This window comes from Engystomops pustulosus, chromosome 3, assembly GCF_040894005.1.
Source record: "Engystomops pustulosus chromosome 3, aEngPut4.maternal, whole genome shotgun sequence".
Lineage (NCBI taxonomy): Eukaryota > Metazoa > Chordata > Amphibia > Anura > Leptodactylidae > Engystomops > Engystomops pustulosus.
Genome location: NC_092413.1, coordinates 184112978 through 184129854, shown reverse-complemented (window position 1 = coordinate 184129854; position 16877 = coordinate 184112978). Strand labels below are relative to the sequence as shown.

Here is a 16877-nt window from a genome sequence, read left to right as displayed (position 1 = left end):
CTTAATCTTTAAATAAAACCAGAATATGTCAGAGCTCTGAATCTCTTGCATGCAAGTAGATATAATTGCTAAAGTTTTGGCTACCATTAGCCACCACTAGGAGGAGCTTATTACATATGGATTTTTTTTCATAAAAATTGATTGTTTGTGTCTCGGCTGCAATATATCTGACGTAACACAAAATTCTGCACATAAAGGGGCGTTCCGGTGCACAGTCGGACCATGCGCCACATTTACCATGTAGTGTCCAACAGAATTAGCGTGCACACCGTATGTTAAAGGTTCACCGAAAAAAGCTGGTGCACTCCGTCTGAGCAATCTGCTGCACCCTGCACACTACACAGGGTGATTTTGATAAATCTGGGCCATTATCTTTAAAGGGATTGGTCACTAATAACAACATTACCATAGTAAGTACTAGACCAGGGGTCAGGAACCTTTTTGGTCGAGAGAGCCATGAACGCCACATATTTTAAAATGTTATTCCGTAAGAGCCGTACCTTATGCACATGCCCCCCCCAATAGATAGGTAGTCTTAATGTCACCGTTGCCCCTGCGATCTAGGTCTCGAATCGCAGGCACACCAGTGCCCCTCTACGTGGCAGCGCCCCTTTCAGAGCTCACTCAACCCACCACTTTCCGGCTCCCGTCCTGGGTGGCCAGCGCGCGGACACTCACAGATTTAAAGGGCCAGTGCCCTGCTGATTGGCGTTGCTCACTTCCCGGGTTCCAATAAAGACCGGCGGCTACCAGATAGGTAGCCACAGCACATGCCCCCAAGTAGATATGTAGCCACAGCTGTCTAAGAGCCAGATGCAGCCAACAAAAGAGCCATATCTGGCTCCCGAGCCATAGGTTCCCTACCCCTGTACTAGACCCTTATAGGGTCTCGCACATTGTACTTACCCTGATAAAGTTTGTCTGTTGCCTTTGGGAACCGTAGGTCACGTGACCCCCCTGGCATCAGAATTTGGGACTTTCTGTGACACCCTGTGTTGAATCGCTTATGGTGGATGGAAGGGGTCTTGCAGGCATTACTAGATATAAGGTGTTAGCATTGAATGTGGGTATCTTTTATGATAAAAAAATAAAGTGATAAAATAATTCCATACACTTTATTCCTCCAGTCTGCAGGTGGCAGTAGAGGAGAAACAACAGCGCTTAGCAGTACTACAAGAGGCCAAATCATGCGGTGAGCGGGAAGCAGCACAACTGAGGACGAGTTTGCGGGAGGTTGAGCGATCACACATTGAGGCCCGCAGACAACTTCAAGAGCTACGCAGACAGGTCAGTGATGCACTTTCTTCATTTTAACAAAATTTTGAGATGATTAAAACACAGCAGAAATTGCATTGCACAAGTTAAAAAAAATTTACCTATTGTATGTGTACAGGTAAAAACACTTGGAGGGGAGAGCAGTCTAAAGGAGCAAGAAGTGGCCGAACTTCAGGCCCGGATACAACAGGAGGAGCAGAGAGAGCAGCAGAGCCGCAGGGAGTCACTAGAACTGAGACAACGTATCACAGAGAGCGAGGCCGAGAGAGAGGCGGCTCGCAGAGAGGTGTGTATCACCATGAGACCCAGGGCTGCGATTTATCAAGACTAACCAAATAGAAAAGAAAAGTGGAAACTATAGCAACAGGTCAAGATGTCTATAATTTTGGAAAGAACCTCTAAAAAATGAGATCTGGAATGTAGTTGCTTGTCATAGACAGCTCTGTGTTTGTTGGACTACTCTGCGGTAACTGGTGATTAACAAAATTCTGACAATCATCCATTTTTGGTACTTCATTATATTCCAAATATAACATGCATGCAGTATGTTATAAAGCGAGAGAAGCTGAGCAAATTGTGCCTATTGTCCTGTATGTAGGCAACATTTTATAGAGCAGGAGGAGCTGAGCAGATATATATTGTCCATATTGTCCTATTTGCAGGTAGCATGTTATAGAGCAGAAGGAGCTGAGAAGATTGTACATAGAGTCCTATCTGCAGGTAGCATGTTATAGAGCAGGAAGAGCTGAGCAGATTGTACATCATTTTTTATCTGCGGGCAGCGTGTTATAGAGCAGGAGGAGCTGAGCAGATTGTACTTAGTGTCCTGTCTGGAGTCCACAGGAGCAGAAGAGAAGATTGATATATAGTGGTAACTCCTGATCCTTCAGTCTATGGGTGCACTTACGAGAACAAGTTGTATTTTAGATTAATAGATTATAATCAATCTTACATAAAACTTTCCATATTGAACTGAATTCACAAGGTAAAGGTTTTTCAGAGGTCCACCTCAAATATCAACCAGTACCAATGATAGATTTCTATAAATGGAAGGATCACAGCTAATGCGCCTCTACCTTCCTTAGATTATGTCTCTGCAGCAGCGTCTTTCAGCTTTAGAGTTGTCATCGCATCAGCGGGAGATCGATCTTGAGCAGAGGCTCAGCGAGAGCCGGGCAGGAGAGCAGCGTCTACAGGATGGATGCAAGACCCTTCAGGAACAATTACAGAGGGGAACCACAGAGGCGGCTGATATGAAGCTTAAACTTGGAGCTTGTGAGACTCGGGTGCGAGCTCTGGAAACTGAACTGAGTCGGATCCAGACTGCACGCAGGGAGACGGAGACACAGCTCAATAGCCTGCACTCAGCTATAAGACGTACATTGGGCATAAGAGGCCGCAGCCCCTCACCTCGTAGAGGCTTGTCTCCCAGTAAAGGTGAGAAATCTTCACCAGGTGACAGCACTTCTGGGTGATTCATTCCTAAACATCGACAAATATGATAATGTGCTAGTCATTTTATTCCTGTATTTATTGGGCTTGGGCTTCTGCCGCTCTTGGGTAGCATTGGAGAGTAGCTTGTCATAAGCCTCCAGCTTGGTAAATGTCTGGAAAATGTGAATGCTGAATCAGGAAATAATTCTCATTCGGTAGGAAAAAATATTATGGTATCCATCGCTTTAAAATAATTTATCATGTTAAAGGAAATCTACCAAATCAAAATCCATCATAGTAAACCAGGGACACTTACTCATATATCCAGGCACAGTGACTGTGGTAATCTTCTTGTATTTGTTATCCATGGCATCCTTCCTTCTAAAATCAACTTTTAAGATTATGCTAGTCTGAGGGGCTACCCTTGTCCCTCTGTGACTTGGCTTTACTGACTGTTACACGGTCTCAACCTCCCCCCTGCTCCCTTATCACTGGGTATACAGCAGGAAGTGATCATTGCACATGTGCTAAGGGAGCAGGAGAAATGTGACAAAGTGTAACAGCCTGTAAAGCTAGATCACAGAGGGGATGGGGTAGCACCTTGGGCTCATTAGCATAATTTAAAAGTTGATTATACAAGGAAGGAGGCCACAGATAACAAGATTACCACAGTCACAGTGCCTGGATCTATGAGTAAGTGTCCTGGATTTATCATGCTTGATTTGTATGGTAGTTTTCCTTTAATGCAACATATAATTTATACAGGTCTTGATGGCTCTATCAGCACTCTGTTGGAAGGACGAAGGACTCCATGTTCACGAGGAGCATCTCCAGATCGTAGTAGATCCCCATATCCAGAGATAGAACCTGAGGGAGTAATTGCAGCTCTTAAGGATCTTCTAGCGGAACTAAGGGAGACTCAAAGGGAGAGGGTGAGTGTCTAAGAGCATTGTAACTTCTGCTAAATACTATTTTAATTTCTCATAATTGTGTCATAATAAACTGCAGACAGAGCTAGGCCCCAGGAGATAAGTGGAATCATTCCTCTGTGTGTAGTAAGTAGCACAAGTAATGTAAAAAGTGAGCCTTTAATCCATGTTTGCAGCTCCTGATGGAGCTTTGAACTGTTTCATAGCCCCTTACCTTTGCTGAGTGACTGCTGTAAGTATCCAACCAAAATCCTTACCAGCTAATACTGGTAGTGGGGGGAGCAGCTGTGGAGCATCACAGTGTAGAAAACAGAAAGCTCTTCAGGATGAAAGACCCGCCCAGAGCCCTTACAAGAGCCGCAGAGCTCGATTATAATGTCACTTTTCACAACCCTGCTACTACTACATTACACAATTTTCCAGAGCTTTCCTAACGCTGTCTGAAGCTTTTTATGGTCAAAACATCTGACAGATTTCCTTTACGGGACAACTGTCAGAAAATTCTATTAATACTTCTGTTCAAGAATAGTGGAATCCGAAAGAATGGATTATATGTAAATAGAGGTCCGTCATATGAAAGATCTTGCACTTATTTCTTTTTTAATTTTCTGTTCCTGTGAAACGTAAAGGGGTTGTCCAAGAGTTGGGGTGTGGCGGGTCTTTAAAAAAATAAACATGTACTTGCCTCCTCAGCCGCTCCTGATTTCCCGCAGGTCGGGCCCTCTGATTCGCACCCCTGTTTGTTTACAGGGGCACAGGTGATGTGCTGAGGGAGCTTCCAACTGGCCAAGGTGACCCGCCACGCACACCCATCACCATATCCAGTGCCTGATACAGGGCTAGGAATAGTGACGAGTGGGCGTGGCCAGCCACTTGAAACTCTCGGACAACCCCTTAAATGGAATAATAATATAATTTAGTATATACACTGTGAGAAACTCAATAAACTCTAAAGTGTGAGATATCCTTTCCAAAATATTCACATTTAATAGTCAAATATCTAATCCCTATAAGTATGAAGTTGTTACATTTAAAGAAGTTTGTCTTCTATATCTAAACTAAAAAAAATAGCTTCATACAACCTGCAGTGTTATGGGTACAAACTTACAGGCTGTACACGGAAGCATTTGCAGGCTATGTACCGTAATAGGGCACTCAGTGGGTTTCTCCTGCACCTACACACAACAGCAGTTTCATTCCTGCTGCTACTAACCACACACACAAAGTATAGCCATGCAGATCTGCGAGGCCTGTGCCCAGCACTGTCTACAGCTTTGTATGGTCACAGTTGCTGACAGATTTCCCCTTTAATAAACCCTGTTCCAGTTAGTAAGAATGAAAACAAGTTTAATATAGATAATATCATATAATGGCTAAATAGCACCAAATGTTTAGTGACCTTTGAAGACACAAGTCCCCTTGTTCTGTAAGCCTTCTATGCCTCTAAATATAAACTTTGCAGCTTTTTATTATGACTGTTAACAATCGCTAACAACCATATTATGTTATGCCATTACCAGGATGAGGCTGGCATCCAGATTGTGTCTCTACGCAGGCAGCTAGATGACGGCACCAACCATTGTGAGAGACTGCAGAGCCAGCTCCAGAAACTGCAGAGACAGCTGAGCGAGCTGCAGGAAGGTAGCTCCCTACTCCAAGCCTATTGTTTTACTCACTTTTCTTCTATTGTCAAGTCCAGGCTCTGTGAATTTGTTGATGTTTATATTTGTGCCGTACATATACAAAGGGAAGCCCTATAACCCCAATATAATGCTGTAATAACATAAAGCCCGTTTTGATTAATCCGGTGCACCCTGCACACTTCACAGGTACAGACTGCACTAGTTTTGAGAAATGTGGGCCACCGTGTCTTCTAGCTTTAGAAATTATTTCATGTCGCCTTTTCTGCGCTCTCAGTTATGTTTGTGAAGAGTTCTCAACACTAAATGTCACAGACAAAAGGGTGTGACCCCACAGCCATAACAAGGAGCTGGCAAGGGAGGGAACATTATCCTATTTTCTATACGAGAAGCTTCACAAGCTGTAACATAATGGCAGGGATTATCACATAAATGGGGAACATCACTTTTTGTTCTTTAAAATCCATCCCCAGTAATGAACTGTGTGGAATAAAAGACATGATGACAGCTTTTTACATTTCATGCTCACACAAGGATGACATCTCATTTAGCTCTGCATGCAACACCCCACAACGCCCCTGGAAGACTCATGCCGTGTCACACAAGGTTATTAGTTTCTGGGGGAATCCTTGGTACTGCTGGTTTAACACTGATATATACATGTAGATTTGTGTCCAATTTAATATATCTATATGTGCGTCTGGAAATGTCTAAGTGCCTTGGCTTCTGATCTATAATACCTATAACCCTTTAATGGGAACCTGTCACCAAATTTTACCCCTTTTAACTAGCAGCCCCCTCAGGTGGGGTATGAAATTTCCTTTCTACATCTCCTTCTTTTATTTGAAATCTCACCCATTTACCTATAAAACAATCACCTTAAAGGAAACCTACCACCTAGAATGGTAGGGGTAAGCTGTAAGTACTGAGCACCAGCTCAGGGTGAGCTGGTGCCGGTACTTACTTTCGTTAGTGTCATAAACCGCGGTATCGCGGTTTTAACACTTTTTAAACTCTAGAGCAGAACAGGCTTCGGTGCTGCGTGCCTCCATAGGAAATGACGGAGCCTCTTCTGCTCTAGAGTTTAAAAAGTGTTAAAACCGCGATACCGCGGTTTATGACACTAACGAAAGTAAGTACCGGCACCAGCTCACCCTGAGCTGGTGCTCTGTATTTACTGCTTACACGACCATTCTAAGTGGTAGGTTTCCTTTAAAAGTTATGTAAAAATGAGCAAATTTTGTCTGAGATGATATGCAGGGCCAGTGTCACTTCAGATGGCCCTATTGTCGATTCCATAGTACCTAGAAACATGTTTTTGGTGTCATATTAGAGATAGGAATGATATGAATCTTTTAGATCACTTCAGGCTTCTGTTTATGTGATGTATAAAACCATTGATACAGGAAAGTACATGCAGATAAAAATCCAAATCTAAACCTAAACAGGTGAGAGAGTTCATAAAAGAGGGAGTTCTAGAAAGGACATTTCATACCCTAAAATCGTGTCACAGGTTCCCTTCTTAGGAAATCTACCATCACAATCTAGCATGATAAACCAGGGACACTTACTCATATATCCAGGCACTGTGACTGTGGTAATCTTCTTATATTTGTTATCCATGGCCTCCTTCCTTCTAAAATCAACTATTTAATATATCCTAATGAGCCTGAAGGGCTCCTGGGGGTGTTATTAGTGCCCCAGGCTGTTACACTGTGCATAAGTACTTCCAGAAGGCAGAGAAAGTGGGAAAGTGCAAAGAGAGCGGGGGGGGGGGGGGAGGGGGTAAACCTGGTAGTGCACAGTGTAACACCCTGTGAATACAGAGCCCCAGGAGTCCTTGCTCATTAGCATAAACAAATAAATAAAGTTTATTTTTAGAAAGAAGGAGGAAATGGATAACATAAATAAGAAGATTACCACAGTCACGGTGCCTGGATCTATAAGTAAGCCATTGCTTTAGTTCTGAACCTGATCCTTATTTGCGTTATAAAAGGGCAACAAAAAACAGAGGAGCGTCTGGGAGCCGCTCACACCGAAATGCGTCTGCTGCAGGACAACATGCGCCAGGTGGAGATAGAGCGTCAAGCTGCAGGAGAGCGGGCACTGAAGCTGGAGCATAGTTTACGTGTCAGCGAAGATGAGAAGAGAGACCTGCAGGTAAGACTGTGAAGGCTACTGGACTACATTTTATAAGTCCTGGATTTTTGTACTGACTCCAGTTATCATTCCTATAATATAAGACACATTGGGGGGGGATGCCTTGTACCACAGTTATCAAGGCTTTTAGACCATTTTTTGCAGCTTTCCGACTTGTCCGAATAAGGGGCGTGGCCTTTGGGAAAAATGGTTGTGTCTCGCGAGAAAGGGGTTTGGCTTATGGGAAATCGTCCGTGCACCCAAAATTCTGGCGCACAGTTTAGACCAACTAAAAGTAGGTCTAAAGTGGGAACCGACAGTCTTATCCTGCACCAGTATTCACATTGATAAATCTGGCGCAGGGAAAGACTAGTGTTTTCCAGCTAGAAACTGGTGGAACCTGAGACACATTGTTAAACCCCCCCATTGTCCGCTAACACCTACAGTCTGTGTTACCTGTCCTTGGATGGCAGTACACAGGAGTGTCTGCTTAGGAACGAATCCTCTTCACCCATTTTTATTGGATGCATTCTCTTTTATTGTAAAACATTACAGAATTTGCCCTCTCCCTGCAGGGACCCATTCTGACCTCTTCTTTTACTGCTCCCTACAGTAGCTCCATTGTAGCGAGCAGATAGTGGTCCATTGCATGGGGATGCTACAAATCTAATGACAAAACATCCAGGGGTTGTATCTGATGGAAAATACATGGCTGCTTCCTTTCAGTGATGCTTTTTTTCCTGGAAGACATCCCCTTTAAAGCTATGACCGTAGGAAAGACAGTAGTAGGGAGGTAGCAGGCCTGGAAAGATGTTAAATAATAAGCAGTCCTTCCAGAAAATGTTATAATTCTGGAATATGATTGCAAGTCCTGCAATCCAGGACATTTTGCAGCGTTGTATGGTCAGAGGACGCCTATTATTACTCTATATTGTGTAAAATAAGGTCATCTCTTATAAATTAGGTGAAGTTATATTGCATCCAAGTCAAGATTTTCTGTTACCACTTTCAGAATTCTGTAAATTTATCCGTGTTACATTTGTACTTGTGGGTGACGTCTTACTGATTCCTTTAGGAACGTCTCTCCCGGGCTCGTAGTGATGAAGGTAGGCACGGGCTTGAATGTAAAAGCCTAAGAGAAGTACTTGAAGCCTCAGAGAACCGTGGAACGGACCTGGAACTAAGACGCCGCTCTCTGGAGGGTGAACTGGAGAGGACACGTCTGTGTCTTGCAGAGAGGGAAGCAGAAGTGCAGTCACTGCAGGACAGAGCCCATTCTTTGCAGGAGCTCCTGAAAGAGAGTGAGGATAGGGAGGCAGCTCTGCAGAGGGAGGTACAGAGGTTAAGCCTCGCATTGTCCAGGGCACAGGATGGAGAGCGGCATCTACAGGAGAAGTCACAGGGACTGTCCCAGGCGCTTGGAGAAGCGGCTGTTGGTAGAGGGAACCTGCAAGATGATGTGACCAGACTACAGGGAGCATTGACGGCGGCTGAGCAAGACAGACGAGTGCTACAGGTAACAGACACACTGAGGAAGCAGTAGTACAGATACCGCACACCTGGACCTGGTCCCAGTTATTATAGAACAGGTTTGGGTGTGCAGTCATTTTCTTAATGTGGAATGTTGGCAAGTATCCTAATGGTTTTCTTTTCATTTGTTCACAATGTGTTATTTATCGTTTCTTCAGGAGCGGCTGGATTCAGTACGGCAGGCACTGAGTGACAGCAAAAGACAGAACCTGCGTCTCTCACAGACGGTGCAGGAGCACCAACAGCAGCTGGGAGAGCTGCAGCTGACCTGCAGGGAGTATCAGGCCAGATCAGAGGAGCTGCAGCAGGTGAGAAGTCATCCTGGAAGGGTGAATACTTAAGTGGCAATTCCCCAAAAATGGAAAAGAGCAAGTCCACTAAAACCTGCGTTGCAGTATGAACGTCCGTTATTTTTAGGGATGTGGGGGAAATAGCGCAGCAGACCACATACATTTTTTAGCTATATATAATGGAAACGCTATGGAAGGTAACCTTTCTTACATTGATGTCTAAGGAAACAGAAGGTGAATAGAAGACCTTACTTACTTACTTTCCGTATTTCATTTCCATTACATTCTTCTAAGTAGGCGAAATCCCCTGATGCAGGTGTGAACTGGGCCTAAGATATGAAACTATCTTATCCAGTTAAGCCTATAAACACCTATAAAAGAATACACAGAATTTGCTTCAGCATTAAAGACACTTACTCTCTATCCACTGAATGGGGGCACGCAAGTCTCCTGAAGTGCTCCACATCCACAGTACGCACAGGACAGCTACACCCCTCAAACTATATGAGAGCACTTCCAGCTATAAGACACCTACAGTACAAGTTTCCCTGGTAAAACAAAAAATGACCTACCTGTTGAATAAAACTTAGACTAAATAGTTTGCTAGATTTATTGCACATTGTAAGCAAATTTGCTTTAAAGGCGTTTAAGTTCGATGAGGGTCCGACTGCATCATGAGAATAGGACTCCCAGCAACAGTGGAGTGAAAGGACTAGCATGCATACTACTGCTCCATCCAATTCTACGGAAGTGGTTGTAGACTGGCACTCACAATCATTGTCTATGGGGGTGTTGAAAATAGCCGCGTGTAGTGCTGTACAATTTCATACACTCCCACATTATTGAACAGAGCAGTAGGGCACAGCCATGGTTCACACATCAGTGAGAACGGGACCTGCCTTTCTCCTGATTGCTGGGGGTTAAAATTCTCATGATCGGTGGATTTCCCAGTAGTTGCTGCCTCTGGATAGGGGATAACAACCTAAGATGCTACAACCCTTTCAATTGTATTTTAAATGGAAAATATTTTGGTTGAATTTCCTTGTTCCCATTTCAGGCTCTTCTCAAACACCAGCAGAGAGAGAAGGAGCAGAGTGCGGCATTTGCTGACCTGCAAGAAAGAGTGAAGGTGCTGCAAGGAGACAAGACCCAGGTCGAGATTGATAAACAAGAAATTCAGCACTCGGCCACTATACTAGAGAAAGGGAACAACACATTGAGAGCGGCTCTGGAGAAGGTAACAGGGGCTATTGTTTGGATGTAGTATAAAAGTTGGGCCGTTTGCCAATGAGAGAATATGTTCCGAGAAACTCGCTCCATGCGCATGTCACATTTACTGGACTTGTCAGTTCAGCAGTTCTAGGTTCATTCCAGAGCAGGTTTCTTGGAACAAAAGGTTGACCTGTTCTGGACATCTAACGTGGAGAAGTATGAGGTTATTCACATTGCTCTGTCAAACGCAGGTGAAGCAAGAGCAGCTACGCTTAGAAGGAGAAACACAACGGCTCAACATAGAGAAGGAGCAACTAAGCCAAATGGTGAACTCCATGAAAAAAGAAGTGTCAGAGTCACAGAGACAGAATCAGTACCTGGAGGTATATGCACTGACAATATTAAATCCGGCTGGATGGGGGGGGGGGCATTACTTCTACAACATACTTTGGATTTACCAGTATTGAAATCTCCTGTTTAGAATGACTGAGTGCTGTAAAGAACAAAGTTATCCATGCACAAAGGTTATAAAGACGTACACTGATTCCTTAAATCTGAATTGTACCCATGACTTGTGCAGTATGAGTCCTATATTTCCATAGCTAATTTGATTTTTATGGAGCTCAATTTTTATATCTTAAACTCCACACCCTTGTCAAACCCATTTTGGATAGTATCTCAAACACTAAATTTGGTGTAGGGCATGAAAAAGAAATTTGGAATTCATTAAATATCCCAGTACAGACAGTCCCCAAGTTACATACAAAATAGGTTCTGTAGGTTTCTCCTTATGTTGAAGAGGCGCAGAGGTATAAGGAGTGTATGAAGAGGGCTCACGGGCTGAGTCCTCTTCATACAAAGGTGGGGGTTTTTGCATTTTGCAGAAAACCCCCACCACTAATAACCGCGGTCGGTGCTTGCACCGATCGCGGCTATTAACCCTGTCATTGCCGCCGGCAAAGTCGCCGGCGGCGTTTAAAAGACGGCGACGCGCAGGCGCCGCCATCTTTTTTACAATCGCCGCACCCCCGAACGTCATCGGGGGGCAGCGATTGGTTGCCATGGTAGCCTCGGGTCTTCTTTTGACACGAGGCTTTTGACACGCGGTTATTAGTGGTGGGGGTTTTAAAAAAATTTAAAAAAATTTATAAAATATGAAAAATTCAAATCACCCCCCTTTCCCTAGAACTGATATAAAACATAATAAACAGTAAAAATCACAAACATATTAGGTATCGTCGCGTCCCAAAATGCCCGATCTATCAAAATATAAAAACGGTTACGGCCGGCGGTGACCTCCGAGGCGGGAAATGGCGCCCAAATGTCATAAATGCGGCTTTTACACCTTTTTACATCACATAAAAAATGATCAAAATGTCGCACAGACCTCAAAATGGTAGCAATGCAAATGTCGCATCATCTCGCAAAAAATGACACCTCACACATCTCCGTGCACCAAAGTATGAAAAAGTTATTAGCGTCAGAAGATGGCGCTATAAAACCTATATAAATTTGGTATCACCGCGATCGCACCGAACCAAAGAATAAAGCTGAGGTGTTATTTTGAGTGCACAGTCAAAGTCGAAAAAACTGAGCCCACAAGAACGTGACGCACGTGCAGTTTTTTTTTCAATTTTTCCACATTTGGAATTTTTTTTCAGCTTCGCAGTACACGGCATGTTAAAATAAATAACATTTCGGGAAAGTAAAATTTGTTACGCACAAAATAAGCCCTCACACAGCTCTGTACACGTAAAAATGAAAAAGTTATGGATTTTTGAAGTTGGAGAGCAAGAAATGACCGGAAAAACCCTGCGTCCTTAAGGGGTTAAAAATGGATTGGATTGTCATAAGAACCAAGATTAACAATAAAGCTTCATTGCAGACATCTGTGATAACTGTTATAGCTGTTTATTGTAATTTAGGGCTAAAGTACAGTAAATTACCAACATCCAGAGGTCCGTTTGTAACTAGGGGTCGTCTGTAAGTCGGGTGTTCTTAAGTAGGGGACTGCCTGTACTTATCTTTTATCTGAAACGTTTGAGATAGATGTACTCTTTATGTCTATCTCTATATTTATTATGGCCTTTCAAAGGGAAAACTGGCTGTGTTTTTTTCCTTTCTGCACCTTTTGCAGCCTAATTTATGAAGCATCAGGGTCCAGGGAGTCTAGGGAGTTCTAAACCTTAAAATTCATTAATCACAAACTTACATCCCACTGAAAAATATAGCACGCTTCCAGCGCCACCCTGCACCCAAATGAATAAATGCCCCTCATTATGTCCATACTAAATGAAATGTATATGTCATATTTAAATAGACGCAGATGACGGAGATGGAACGAGCTCATTCGCAGCGGCTTATGGAACTGAGTATGAGACATCGGCAGGAGCTGGATGCAGAGAGTGAGAGGCTGCGCATTGCTCAGCAGCAGGCAGAGACTACACTGGAGTCTAGAGAAAGAGCTCATAGACAGAGGGTCAGAGGGCTGGAGGAGCAGGTAAGTACTTACCACTAATAAACTACATTACTACAATAAGCATAATACGCCTTTGGGTAGTGTGGCCTATCCACTCTATTGATGGGGATGTGGAGATATGGGCACAGTAAAGAAAATCAAGTTTCCTTCTTCCAGTTTCTGGACAAACAGCTTTGCTCATTAGCATCATTTACAGTATTTTGGCCAATAAAGAAGATATTAATTAAATTCTGACTGCTGATTCAATGTATATCTGGTATAATAGGTCGAAACCACAATCATCCTATTTTCGCTGACGCATTCTGTGCATCATGATTGGACTCCTAAAGAAACATGAATTATAAAGGAAGGATCCACCTCTAGTGTAAGCTTAGAAAACTGCATCAAAAAGGCCGATTTCAAGCATGCACTCAGGGGTAGTAGCAGCCCTGAAGAGTAGTTTAATAACATCTCTGTGTGTAGTTGGTAGCAGCAAAAGGGATTTTTATTTTAAGAATGTGGTTCCAAGTGCACTTAGCAGTAATGGACTATAATATTGGCAATTTGGATGGTAGCCCGGAGCCCGAGCCTTCTAGGGAGCCTATGGTCACCCAAACCACCCACCAAATTTTATACTGAGAAGGATCTTCACCCATGACATCCTCTTATATCTCTTCCTTCTCTCAACACACATGTGTGTCAATTCAGGACCTTTGAAGGATCTCCAAAGGTCCTGAAACCGCAGATTGAAAACAGGCAGAAGGGACACATCCCCACGGCCTCTCCTTGCAACTCTGACTGACCGATGGCATTTATCCAAACGCCTGCAGAGAGCCAAGAGCACAGCAGTGTGAGAGCTAAAGCAGCAGCAAAATGTCCTGTTGTCTTCAATCAATATATAATAATCCTTCCTTCAGACATTCTCCACTGTTTGGAAATAGGGAACAGGGTTGAGGGTATTTCTGTTTGCACGATGGACCTGTTATTAAGCCCCCACAGACTGTCAGCATCACTGGGGGCATCTCTGACTAGCTGAGGGTAGATGAAGTCCCTTATTAGGTTATGTAACTACATTAACCCTTTAATTCCCTATTCAGCAAATAGATATGCGTATATTTTCTCTGACAGGTCACCACACTACAAGAGCAGCTGGACCTGGAGGGGAAACGTAGACAGCAGACCCTGCGCTCGGCTCACTGACCTCTGTAACACTGAGACACATAAAGAAGAGTCATCTGAATGTACCTGGAGCTTCTCTATGGAGAGTCACCGCATCTCATCTGTACCATACACATAATTAATTGGTTTGCTGAGGCCACTACAAAGCGCTGTCAGTCATAGAGAGATAAACACTCACTTGGTTTTTGATCTGTTGTCATAAAACATATTTATGTGCATTACAGTCATCCATTTATTATAGGGGATATTCTCTTATGGGACAGATTTATCATCACATGAAAGGGATTTATCACCAGGAATAAGAATGCAATCTGCAGTGATTGATGTGCTCCTCCTTTGATTCAGCTGAATTTCTCTTTCAGTAGTGGGCCATAATATATTACTGCTGATAACATTTTTATTACAAGCTACACTTTGATGATAAGCAAAAGCCACCTACTCACAGCCAGCAGTACTACGTCACAGCGAAAGAGCCTTAAAGGGGTATTCCATCGAAAAGAACTTATAACCTTTCCTCTGGGTGATAAATGTTATATTGATTTTACCTAAAAGAAATCTACAACCAGGATGAAGGACTGTAAAGCAAACACCTGTACATTTTGGTGTGTGCCACCTCTGGCAGGATCTGTTCTTCTTTTAGAATCTTATGCCCTTGTTTTTATGAAAAAAAGGTTTAAAAAACTATGCAAATGAGCCTCTGGGGCTCCAGGCTCAATTATCAGCTATGGAGCCCTGAGCCCCTCAGGCTAATTTGCATAATTTTAAAACAAGGGCATAGTAAGCTAAGAGAAGAGCGGATCATGTCAGATGGAGCACACACCAGTATGTCAGGCTCATTAGCAAGTTTGGGATCTTGCTCTTTGTGTTTGCAGGATTTCCCGTACCAAACCTTGAATTACTGAACTGAATGGGCATATTGAGTTTAGTTCAATGATTCTGGGTTTGGTCCAGGAAATCCTGCAAGCGCATGAAGCAGGTTTGTGGGACTGAATTTGCTTAATCTACTGTCAAAGTAAATCTTGATAAACCAGGGATATTTACTCATAGATCCAGGCACTGTGACTGTGGTAATCTTCTTAAATTTGTTTTCCATGGCCTCCTTCCTCCTAAAATCAACTATTAAAATTATGCTAATGACTCAGAAGGGCTCTTGGGGCGTTTTTAAAGCCCCTCCAGGCTGTAGCATCACATCTTGTTACACTGTCTGACCATCCCCATGCACTCCCCCCTCTCTCTGCCTCCTGTAATCTCATACAGTGTCAGGAGGGAAGAGCTTCTGCATAGAGTAACACCCTATAAAGCTTTAGCACAGAGGGTCTCTGGTAATGCCAATCCCCCCCCCCCCCCCCCCCCGTAGCCCTTATCTCACATTAGCATAATTTTAAAAGTTTAGAAGGAAGGAGGTCATTGTAATCAAATATAAGAAGATTACCACAGCCACGGTTCCTGGATCTATGAGTAGTGTCCCTGGTTTATCATGATGGATTTCATTTAAGGCTTAGCCTTAAGAGGGACTACATTTGCGGCTCTGGATCTGGCAGCCCACACTATTACTGTACTCCACGAGCCTTGTCATGGAATATCAGTGGTAAAAAACCTATGCAACGTACTTACCTGCAGAACAAGAGATGTATGAACATTAACTTGTCACTATCTTTTACGACAGAAATATTTGTAGCGCTGTAGTGTTTTCCATGCTCAGACAATCAGCACCAACATCCTTCATAGGAAACTCATTGCCTAATTGAATTTAGAAAAAAAGTTTTAAACAAAAAACACTAGTACAAAAAGAAAACTTCCAATAACAACCAATCAGCTACAATAACTATGCAAAACACTACCTGAGGTGCACAACACTACCTGTCACCCATTGAATAAGTCTTTTCTGTTATGTTATTTTTTCAGTGTAAACTTATGTTATTACAGGAACCTATGAATGGAACTGAAATATATATAAATATTTTTTCAGAGTCAATTATTTACATTTTCATATATCTTTTTGTAAGCCTTTTATAAGAATAAAGGACAGTTTCTCTTATAAAACAATGACGTGTCATTTCTTATATGTCATAGTAATACAGGCAGTCCCCGGGTTACGTACAAGATAGGTTCCATAGGTTTGTTCTTAAGTTGAATTTGTATGTAAGTCGAAACTGTATATTTTATAATTGTAGCTCCAGTCAAAATTTTATTTTTCCCCAGTGACAATTGGAGTTTCAAAATTTGTTGCTGTAATGGGACCAAGGATTATGAATAAAGCTTCATTATAGACACTTTACAGCTGATTATTGCAGCCTGAGACTATAGTAACGTCCAGAGAGCTTCACCAGAGGTCACAGTGGGCAGAGGGGTTGGTCTTTAGCTATGGGTCGTCTGTAAACCGGGTGTCCTTAAGTAGGAGACCGTCTGTATAATACCGTATATACTCGTGTATAAGCCGAGTTTTTCAGCACAAAAAATGTGCTGAAAAACCTCACCCCAGCTTATACACGAGTCAATGATTAAAAAAAAAATTAATACTCACCCTCCGGTGTCCCCGATGTTCCTCGCGGCTCCCGATCTCTCGCGGCTCCCCGTGTCTCCTCTTCTGTCTTCTATCTTCTCAATGGACGCGACTCTGCTGGCCGTCGCACACTGTGATGCAGCGCTGTCACCGCTGATGACGTCATCACAGTGTGCGACGGCCAGCAGATCGCATGGACGCGACTCTGCCGGCTAGAGAAGATAGAAGAGTGAAGAAGCTGCCGGGAGCCGCATGGGGATCGGGAGCCGCAACGAACATCGAGGACAC

At 43.2% G+C, this 16877-nt stretch overlaps 1 protein-coding gene across 2 annotated transcripts in view; it reads left to right on the top strand.

Annotated features, from left to right (window-relative positions):
• The window catches only part of LOC140122412 (uncharacterized), a 74880-nt gene extending 60576 nt beyond the window's left edge, over nt 1–14304 (top strand). For both annotated transcript variants that reach the window (XM_072143226.1, XM_072143227.1), the window contains 12 exons: nt 1128–1287; nt 1394–1561; nt 2361–2712; nt 3475–3641; nt 5159–5279; nt 7275–7438; nt 8493–8933; nt 9106–9255; nt 10295–10474; nt 10701–10832; nt 12770–12949; nt 14036–14304. In XM_072143226.1, the coding sequence (XP_071999327.1) occupies nt 1128–1287; nt 1394–1561; nt 2361–2712; nt 3475–3641; nt 5159–5279; nt 7275–7438; nt 8493–8933; nt 9106–9255; nt 10295–10474; nt 10701–10832; nt 12770–12949; nt 14036–14107 (2287 nt within the window). In that variant the 3' untranslated portion in view covers nt 14108–14304. The remainder of the gene's footprint in view (nt 1–1127; nt 1288–1393; nt 1562–2360; nt 2713–3474; nt 3642–5158; nt 5280–7274; nt 7439–8492; nt 8934–9105; nt 9256–10294; nt 10475–10700; nt 10833–12769; nt 12950–14035) is intronic.
• Nucleotides 14305–16877: the final 2573 nt, after the last annotated feature.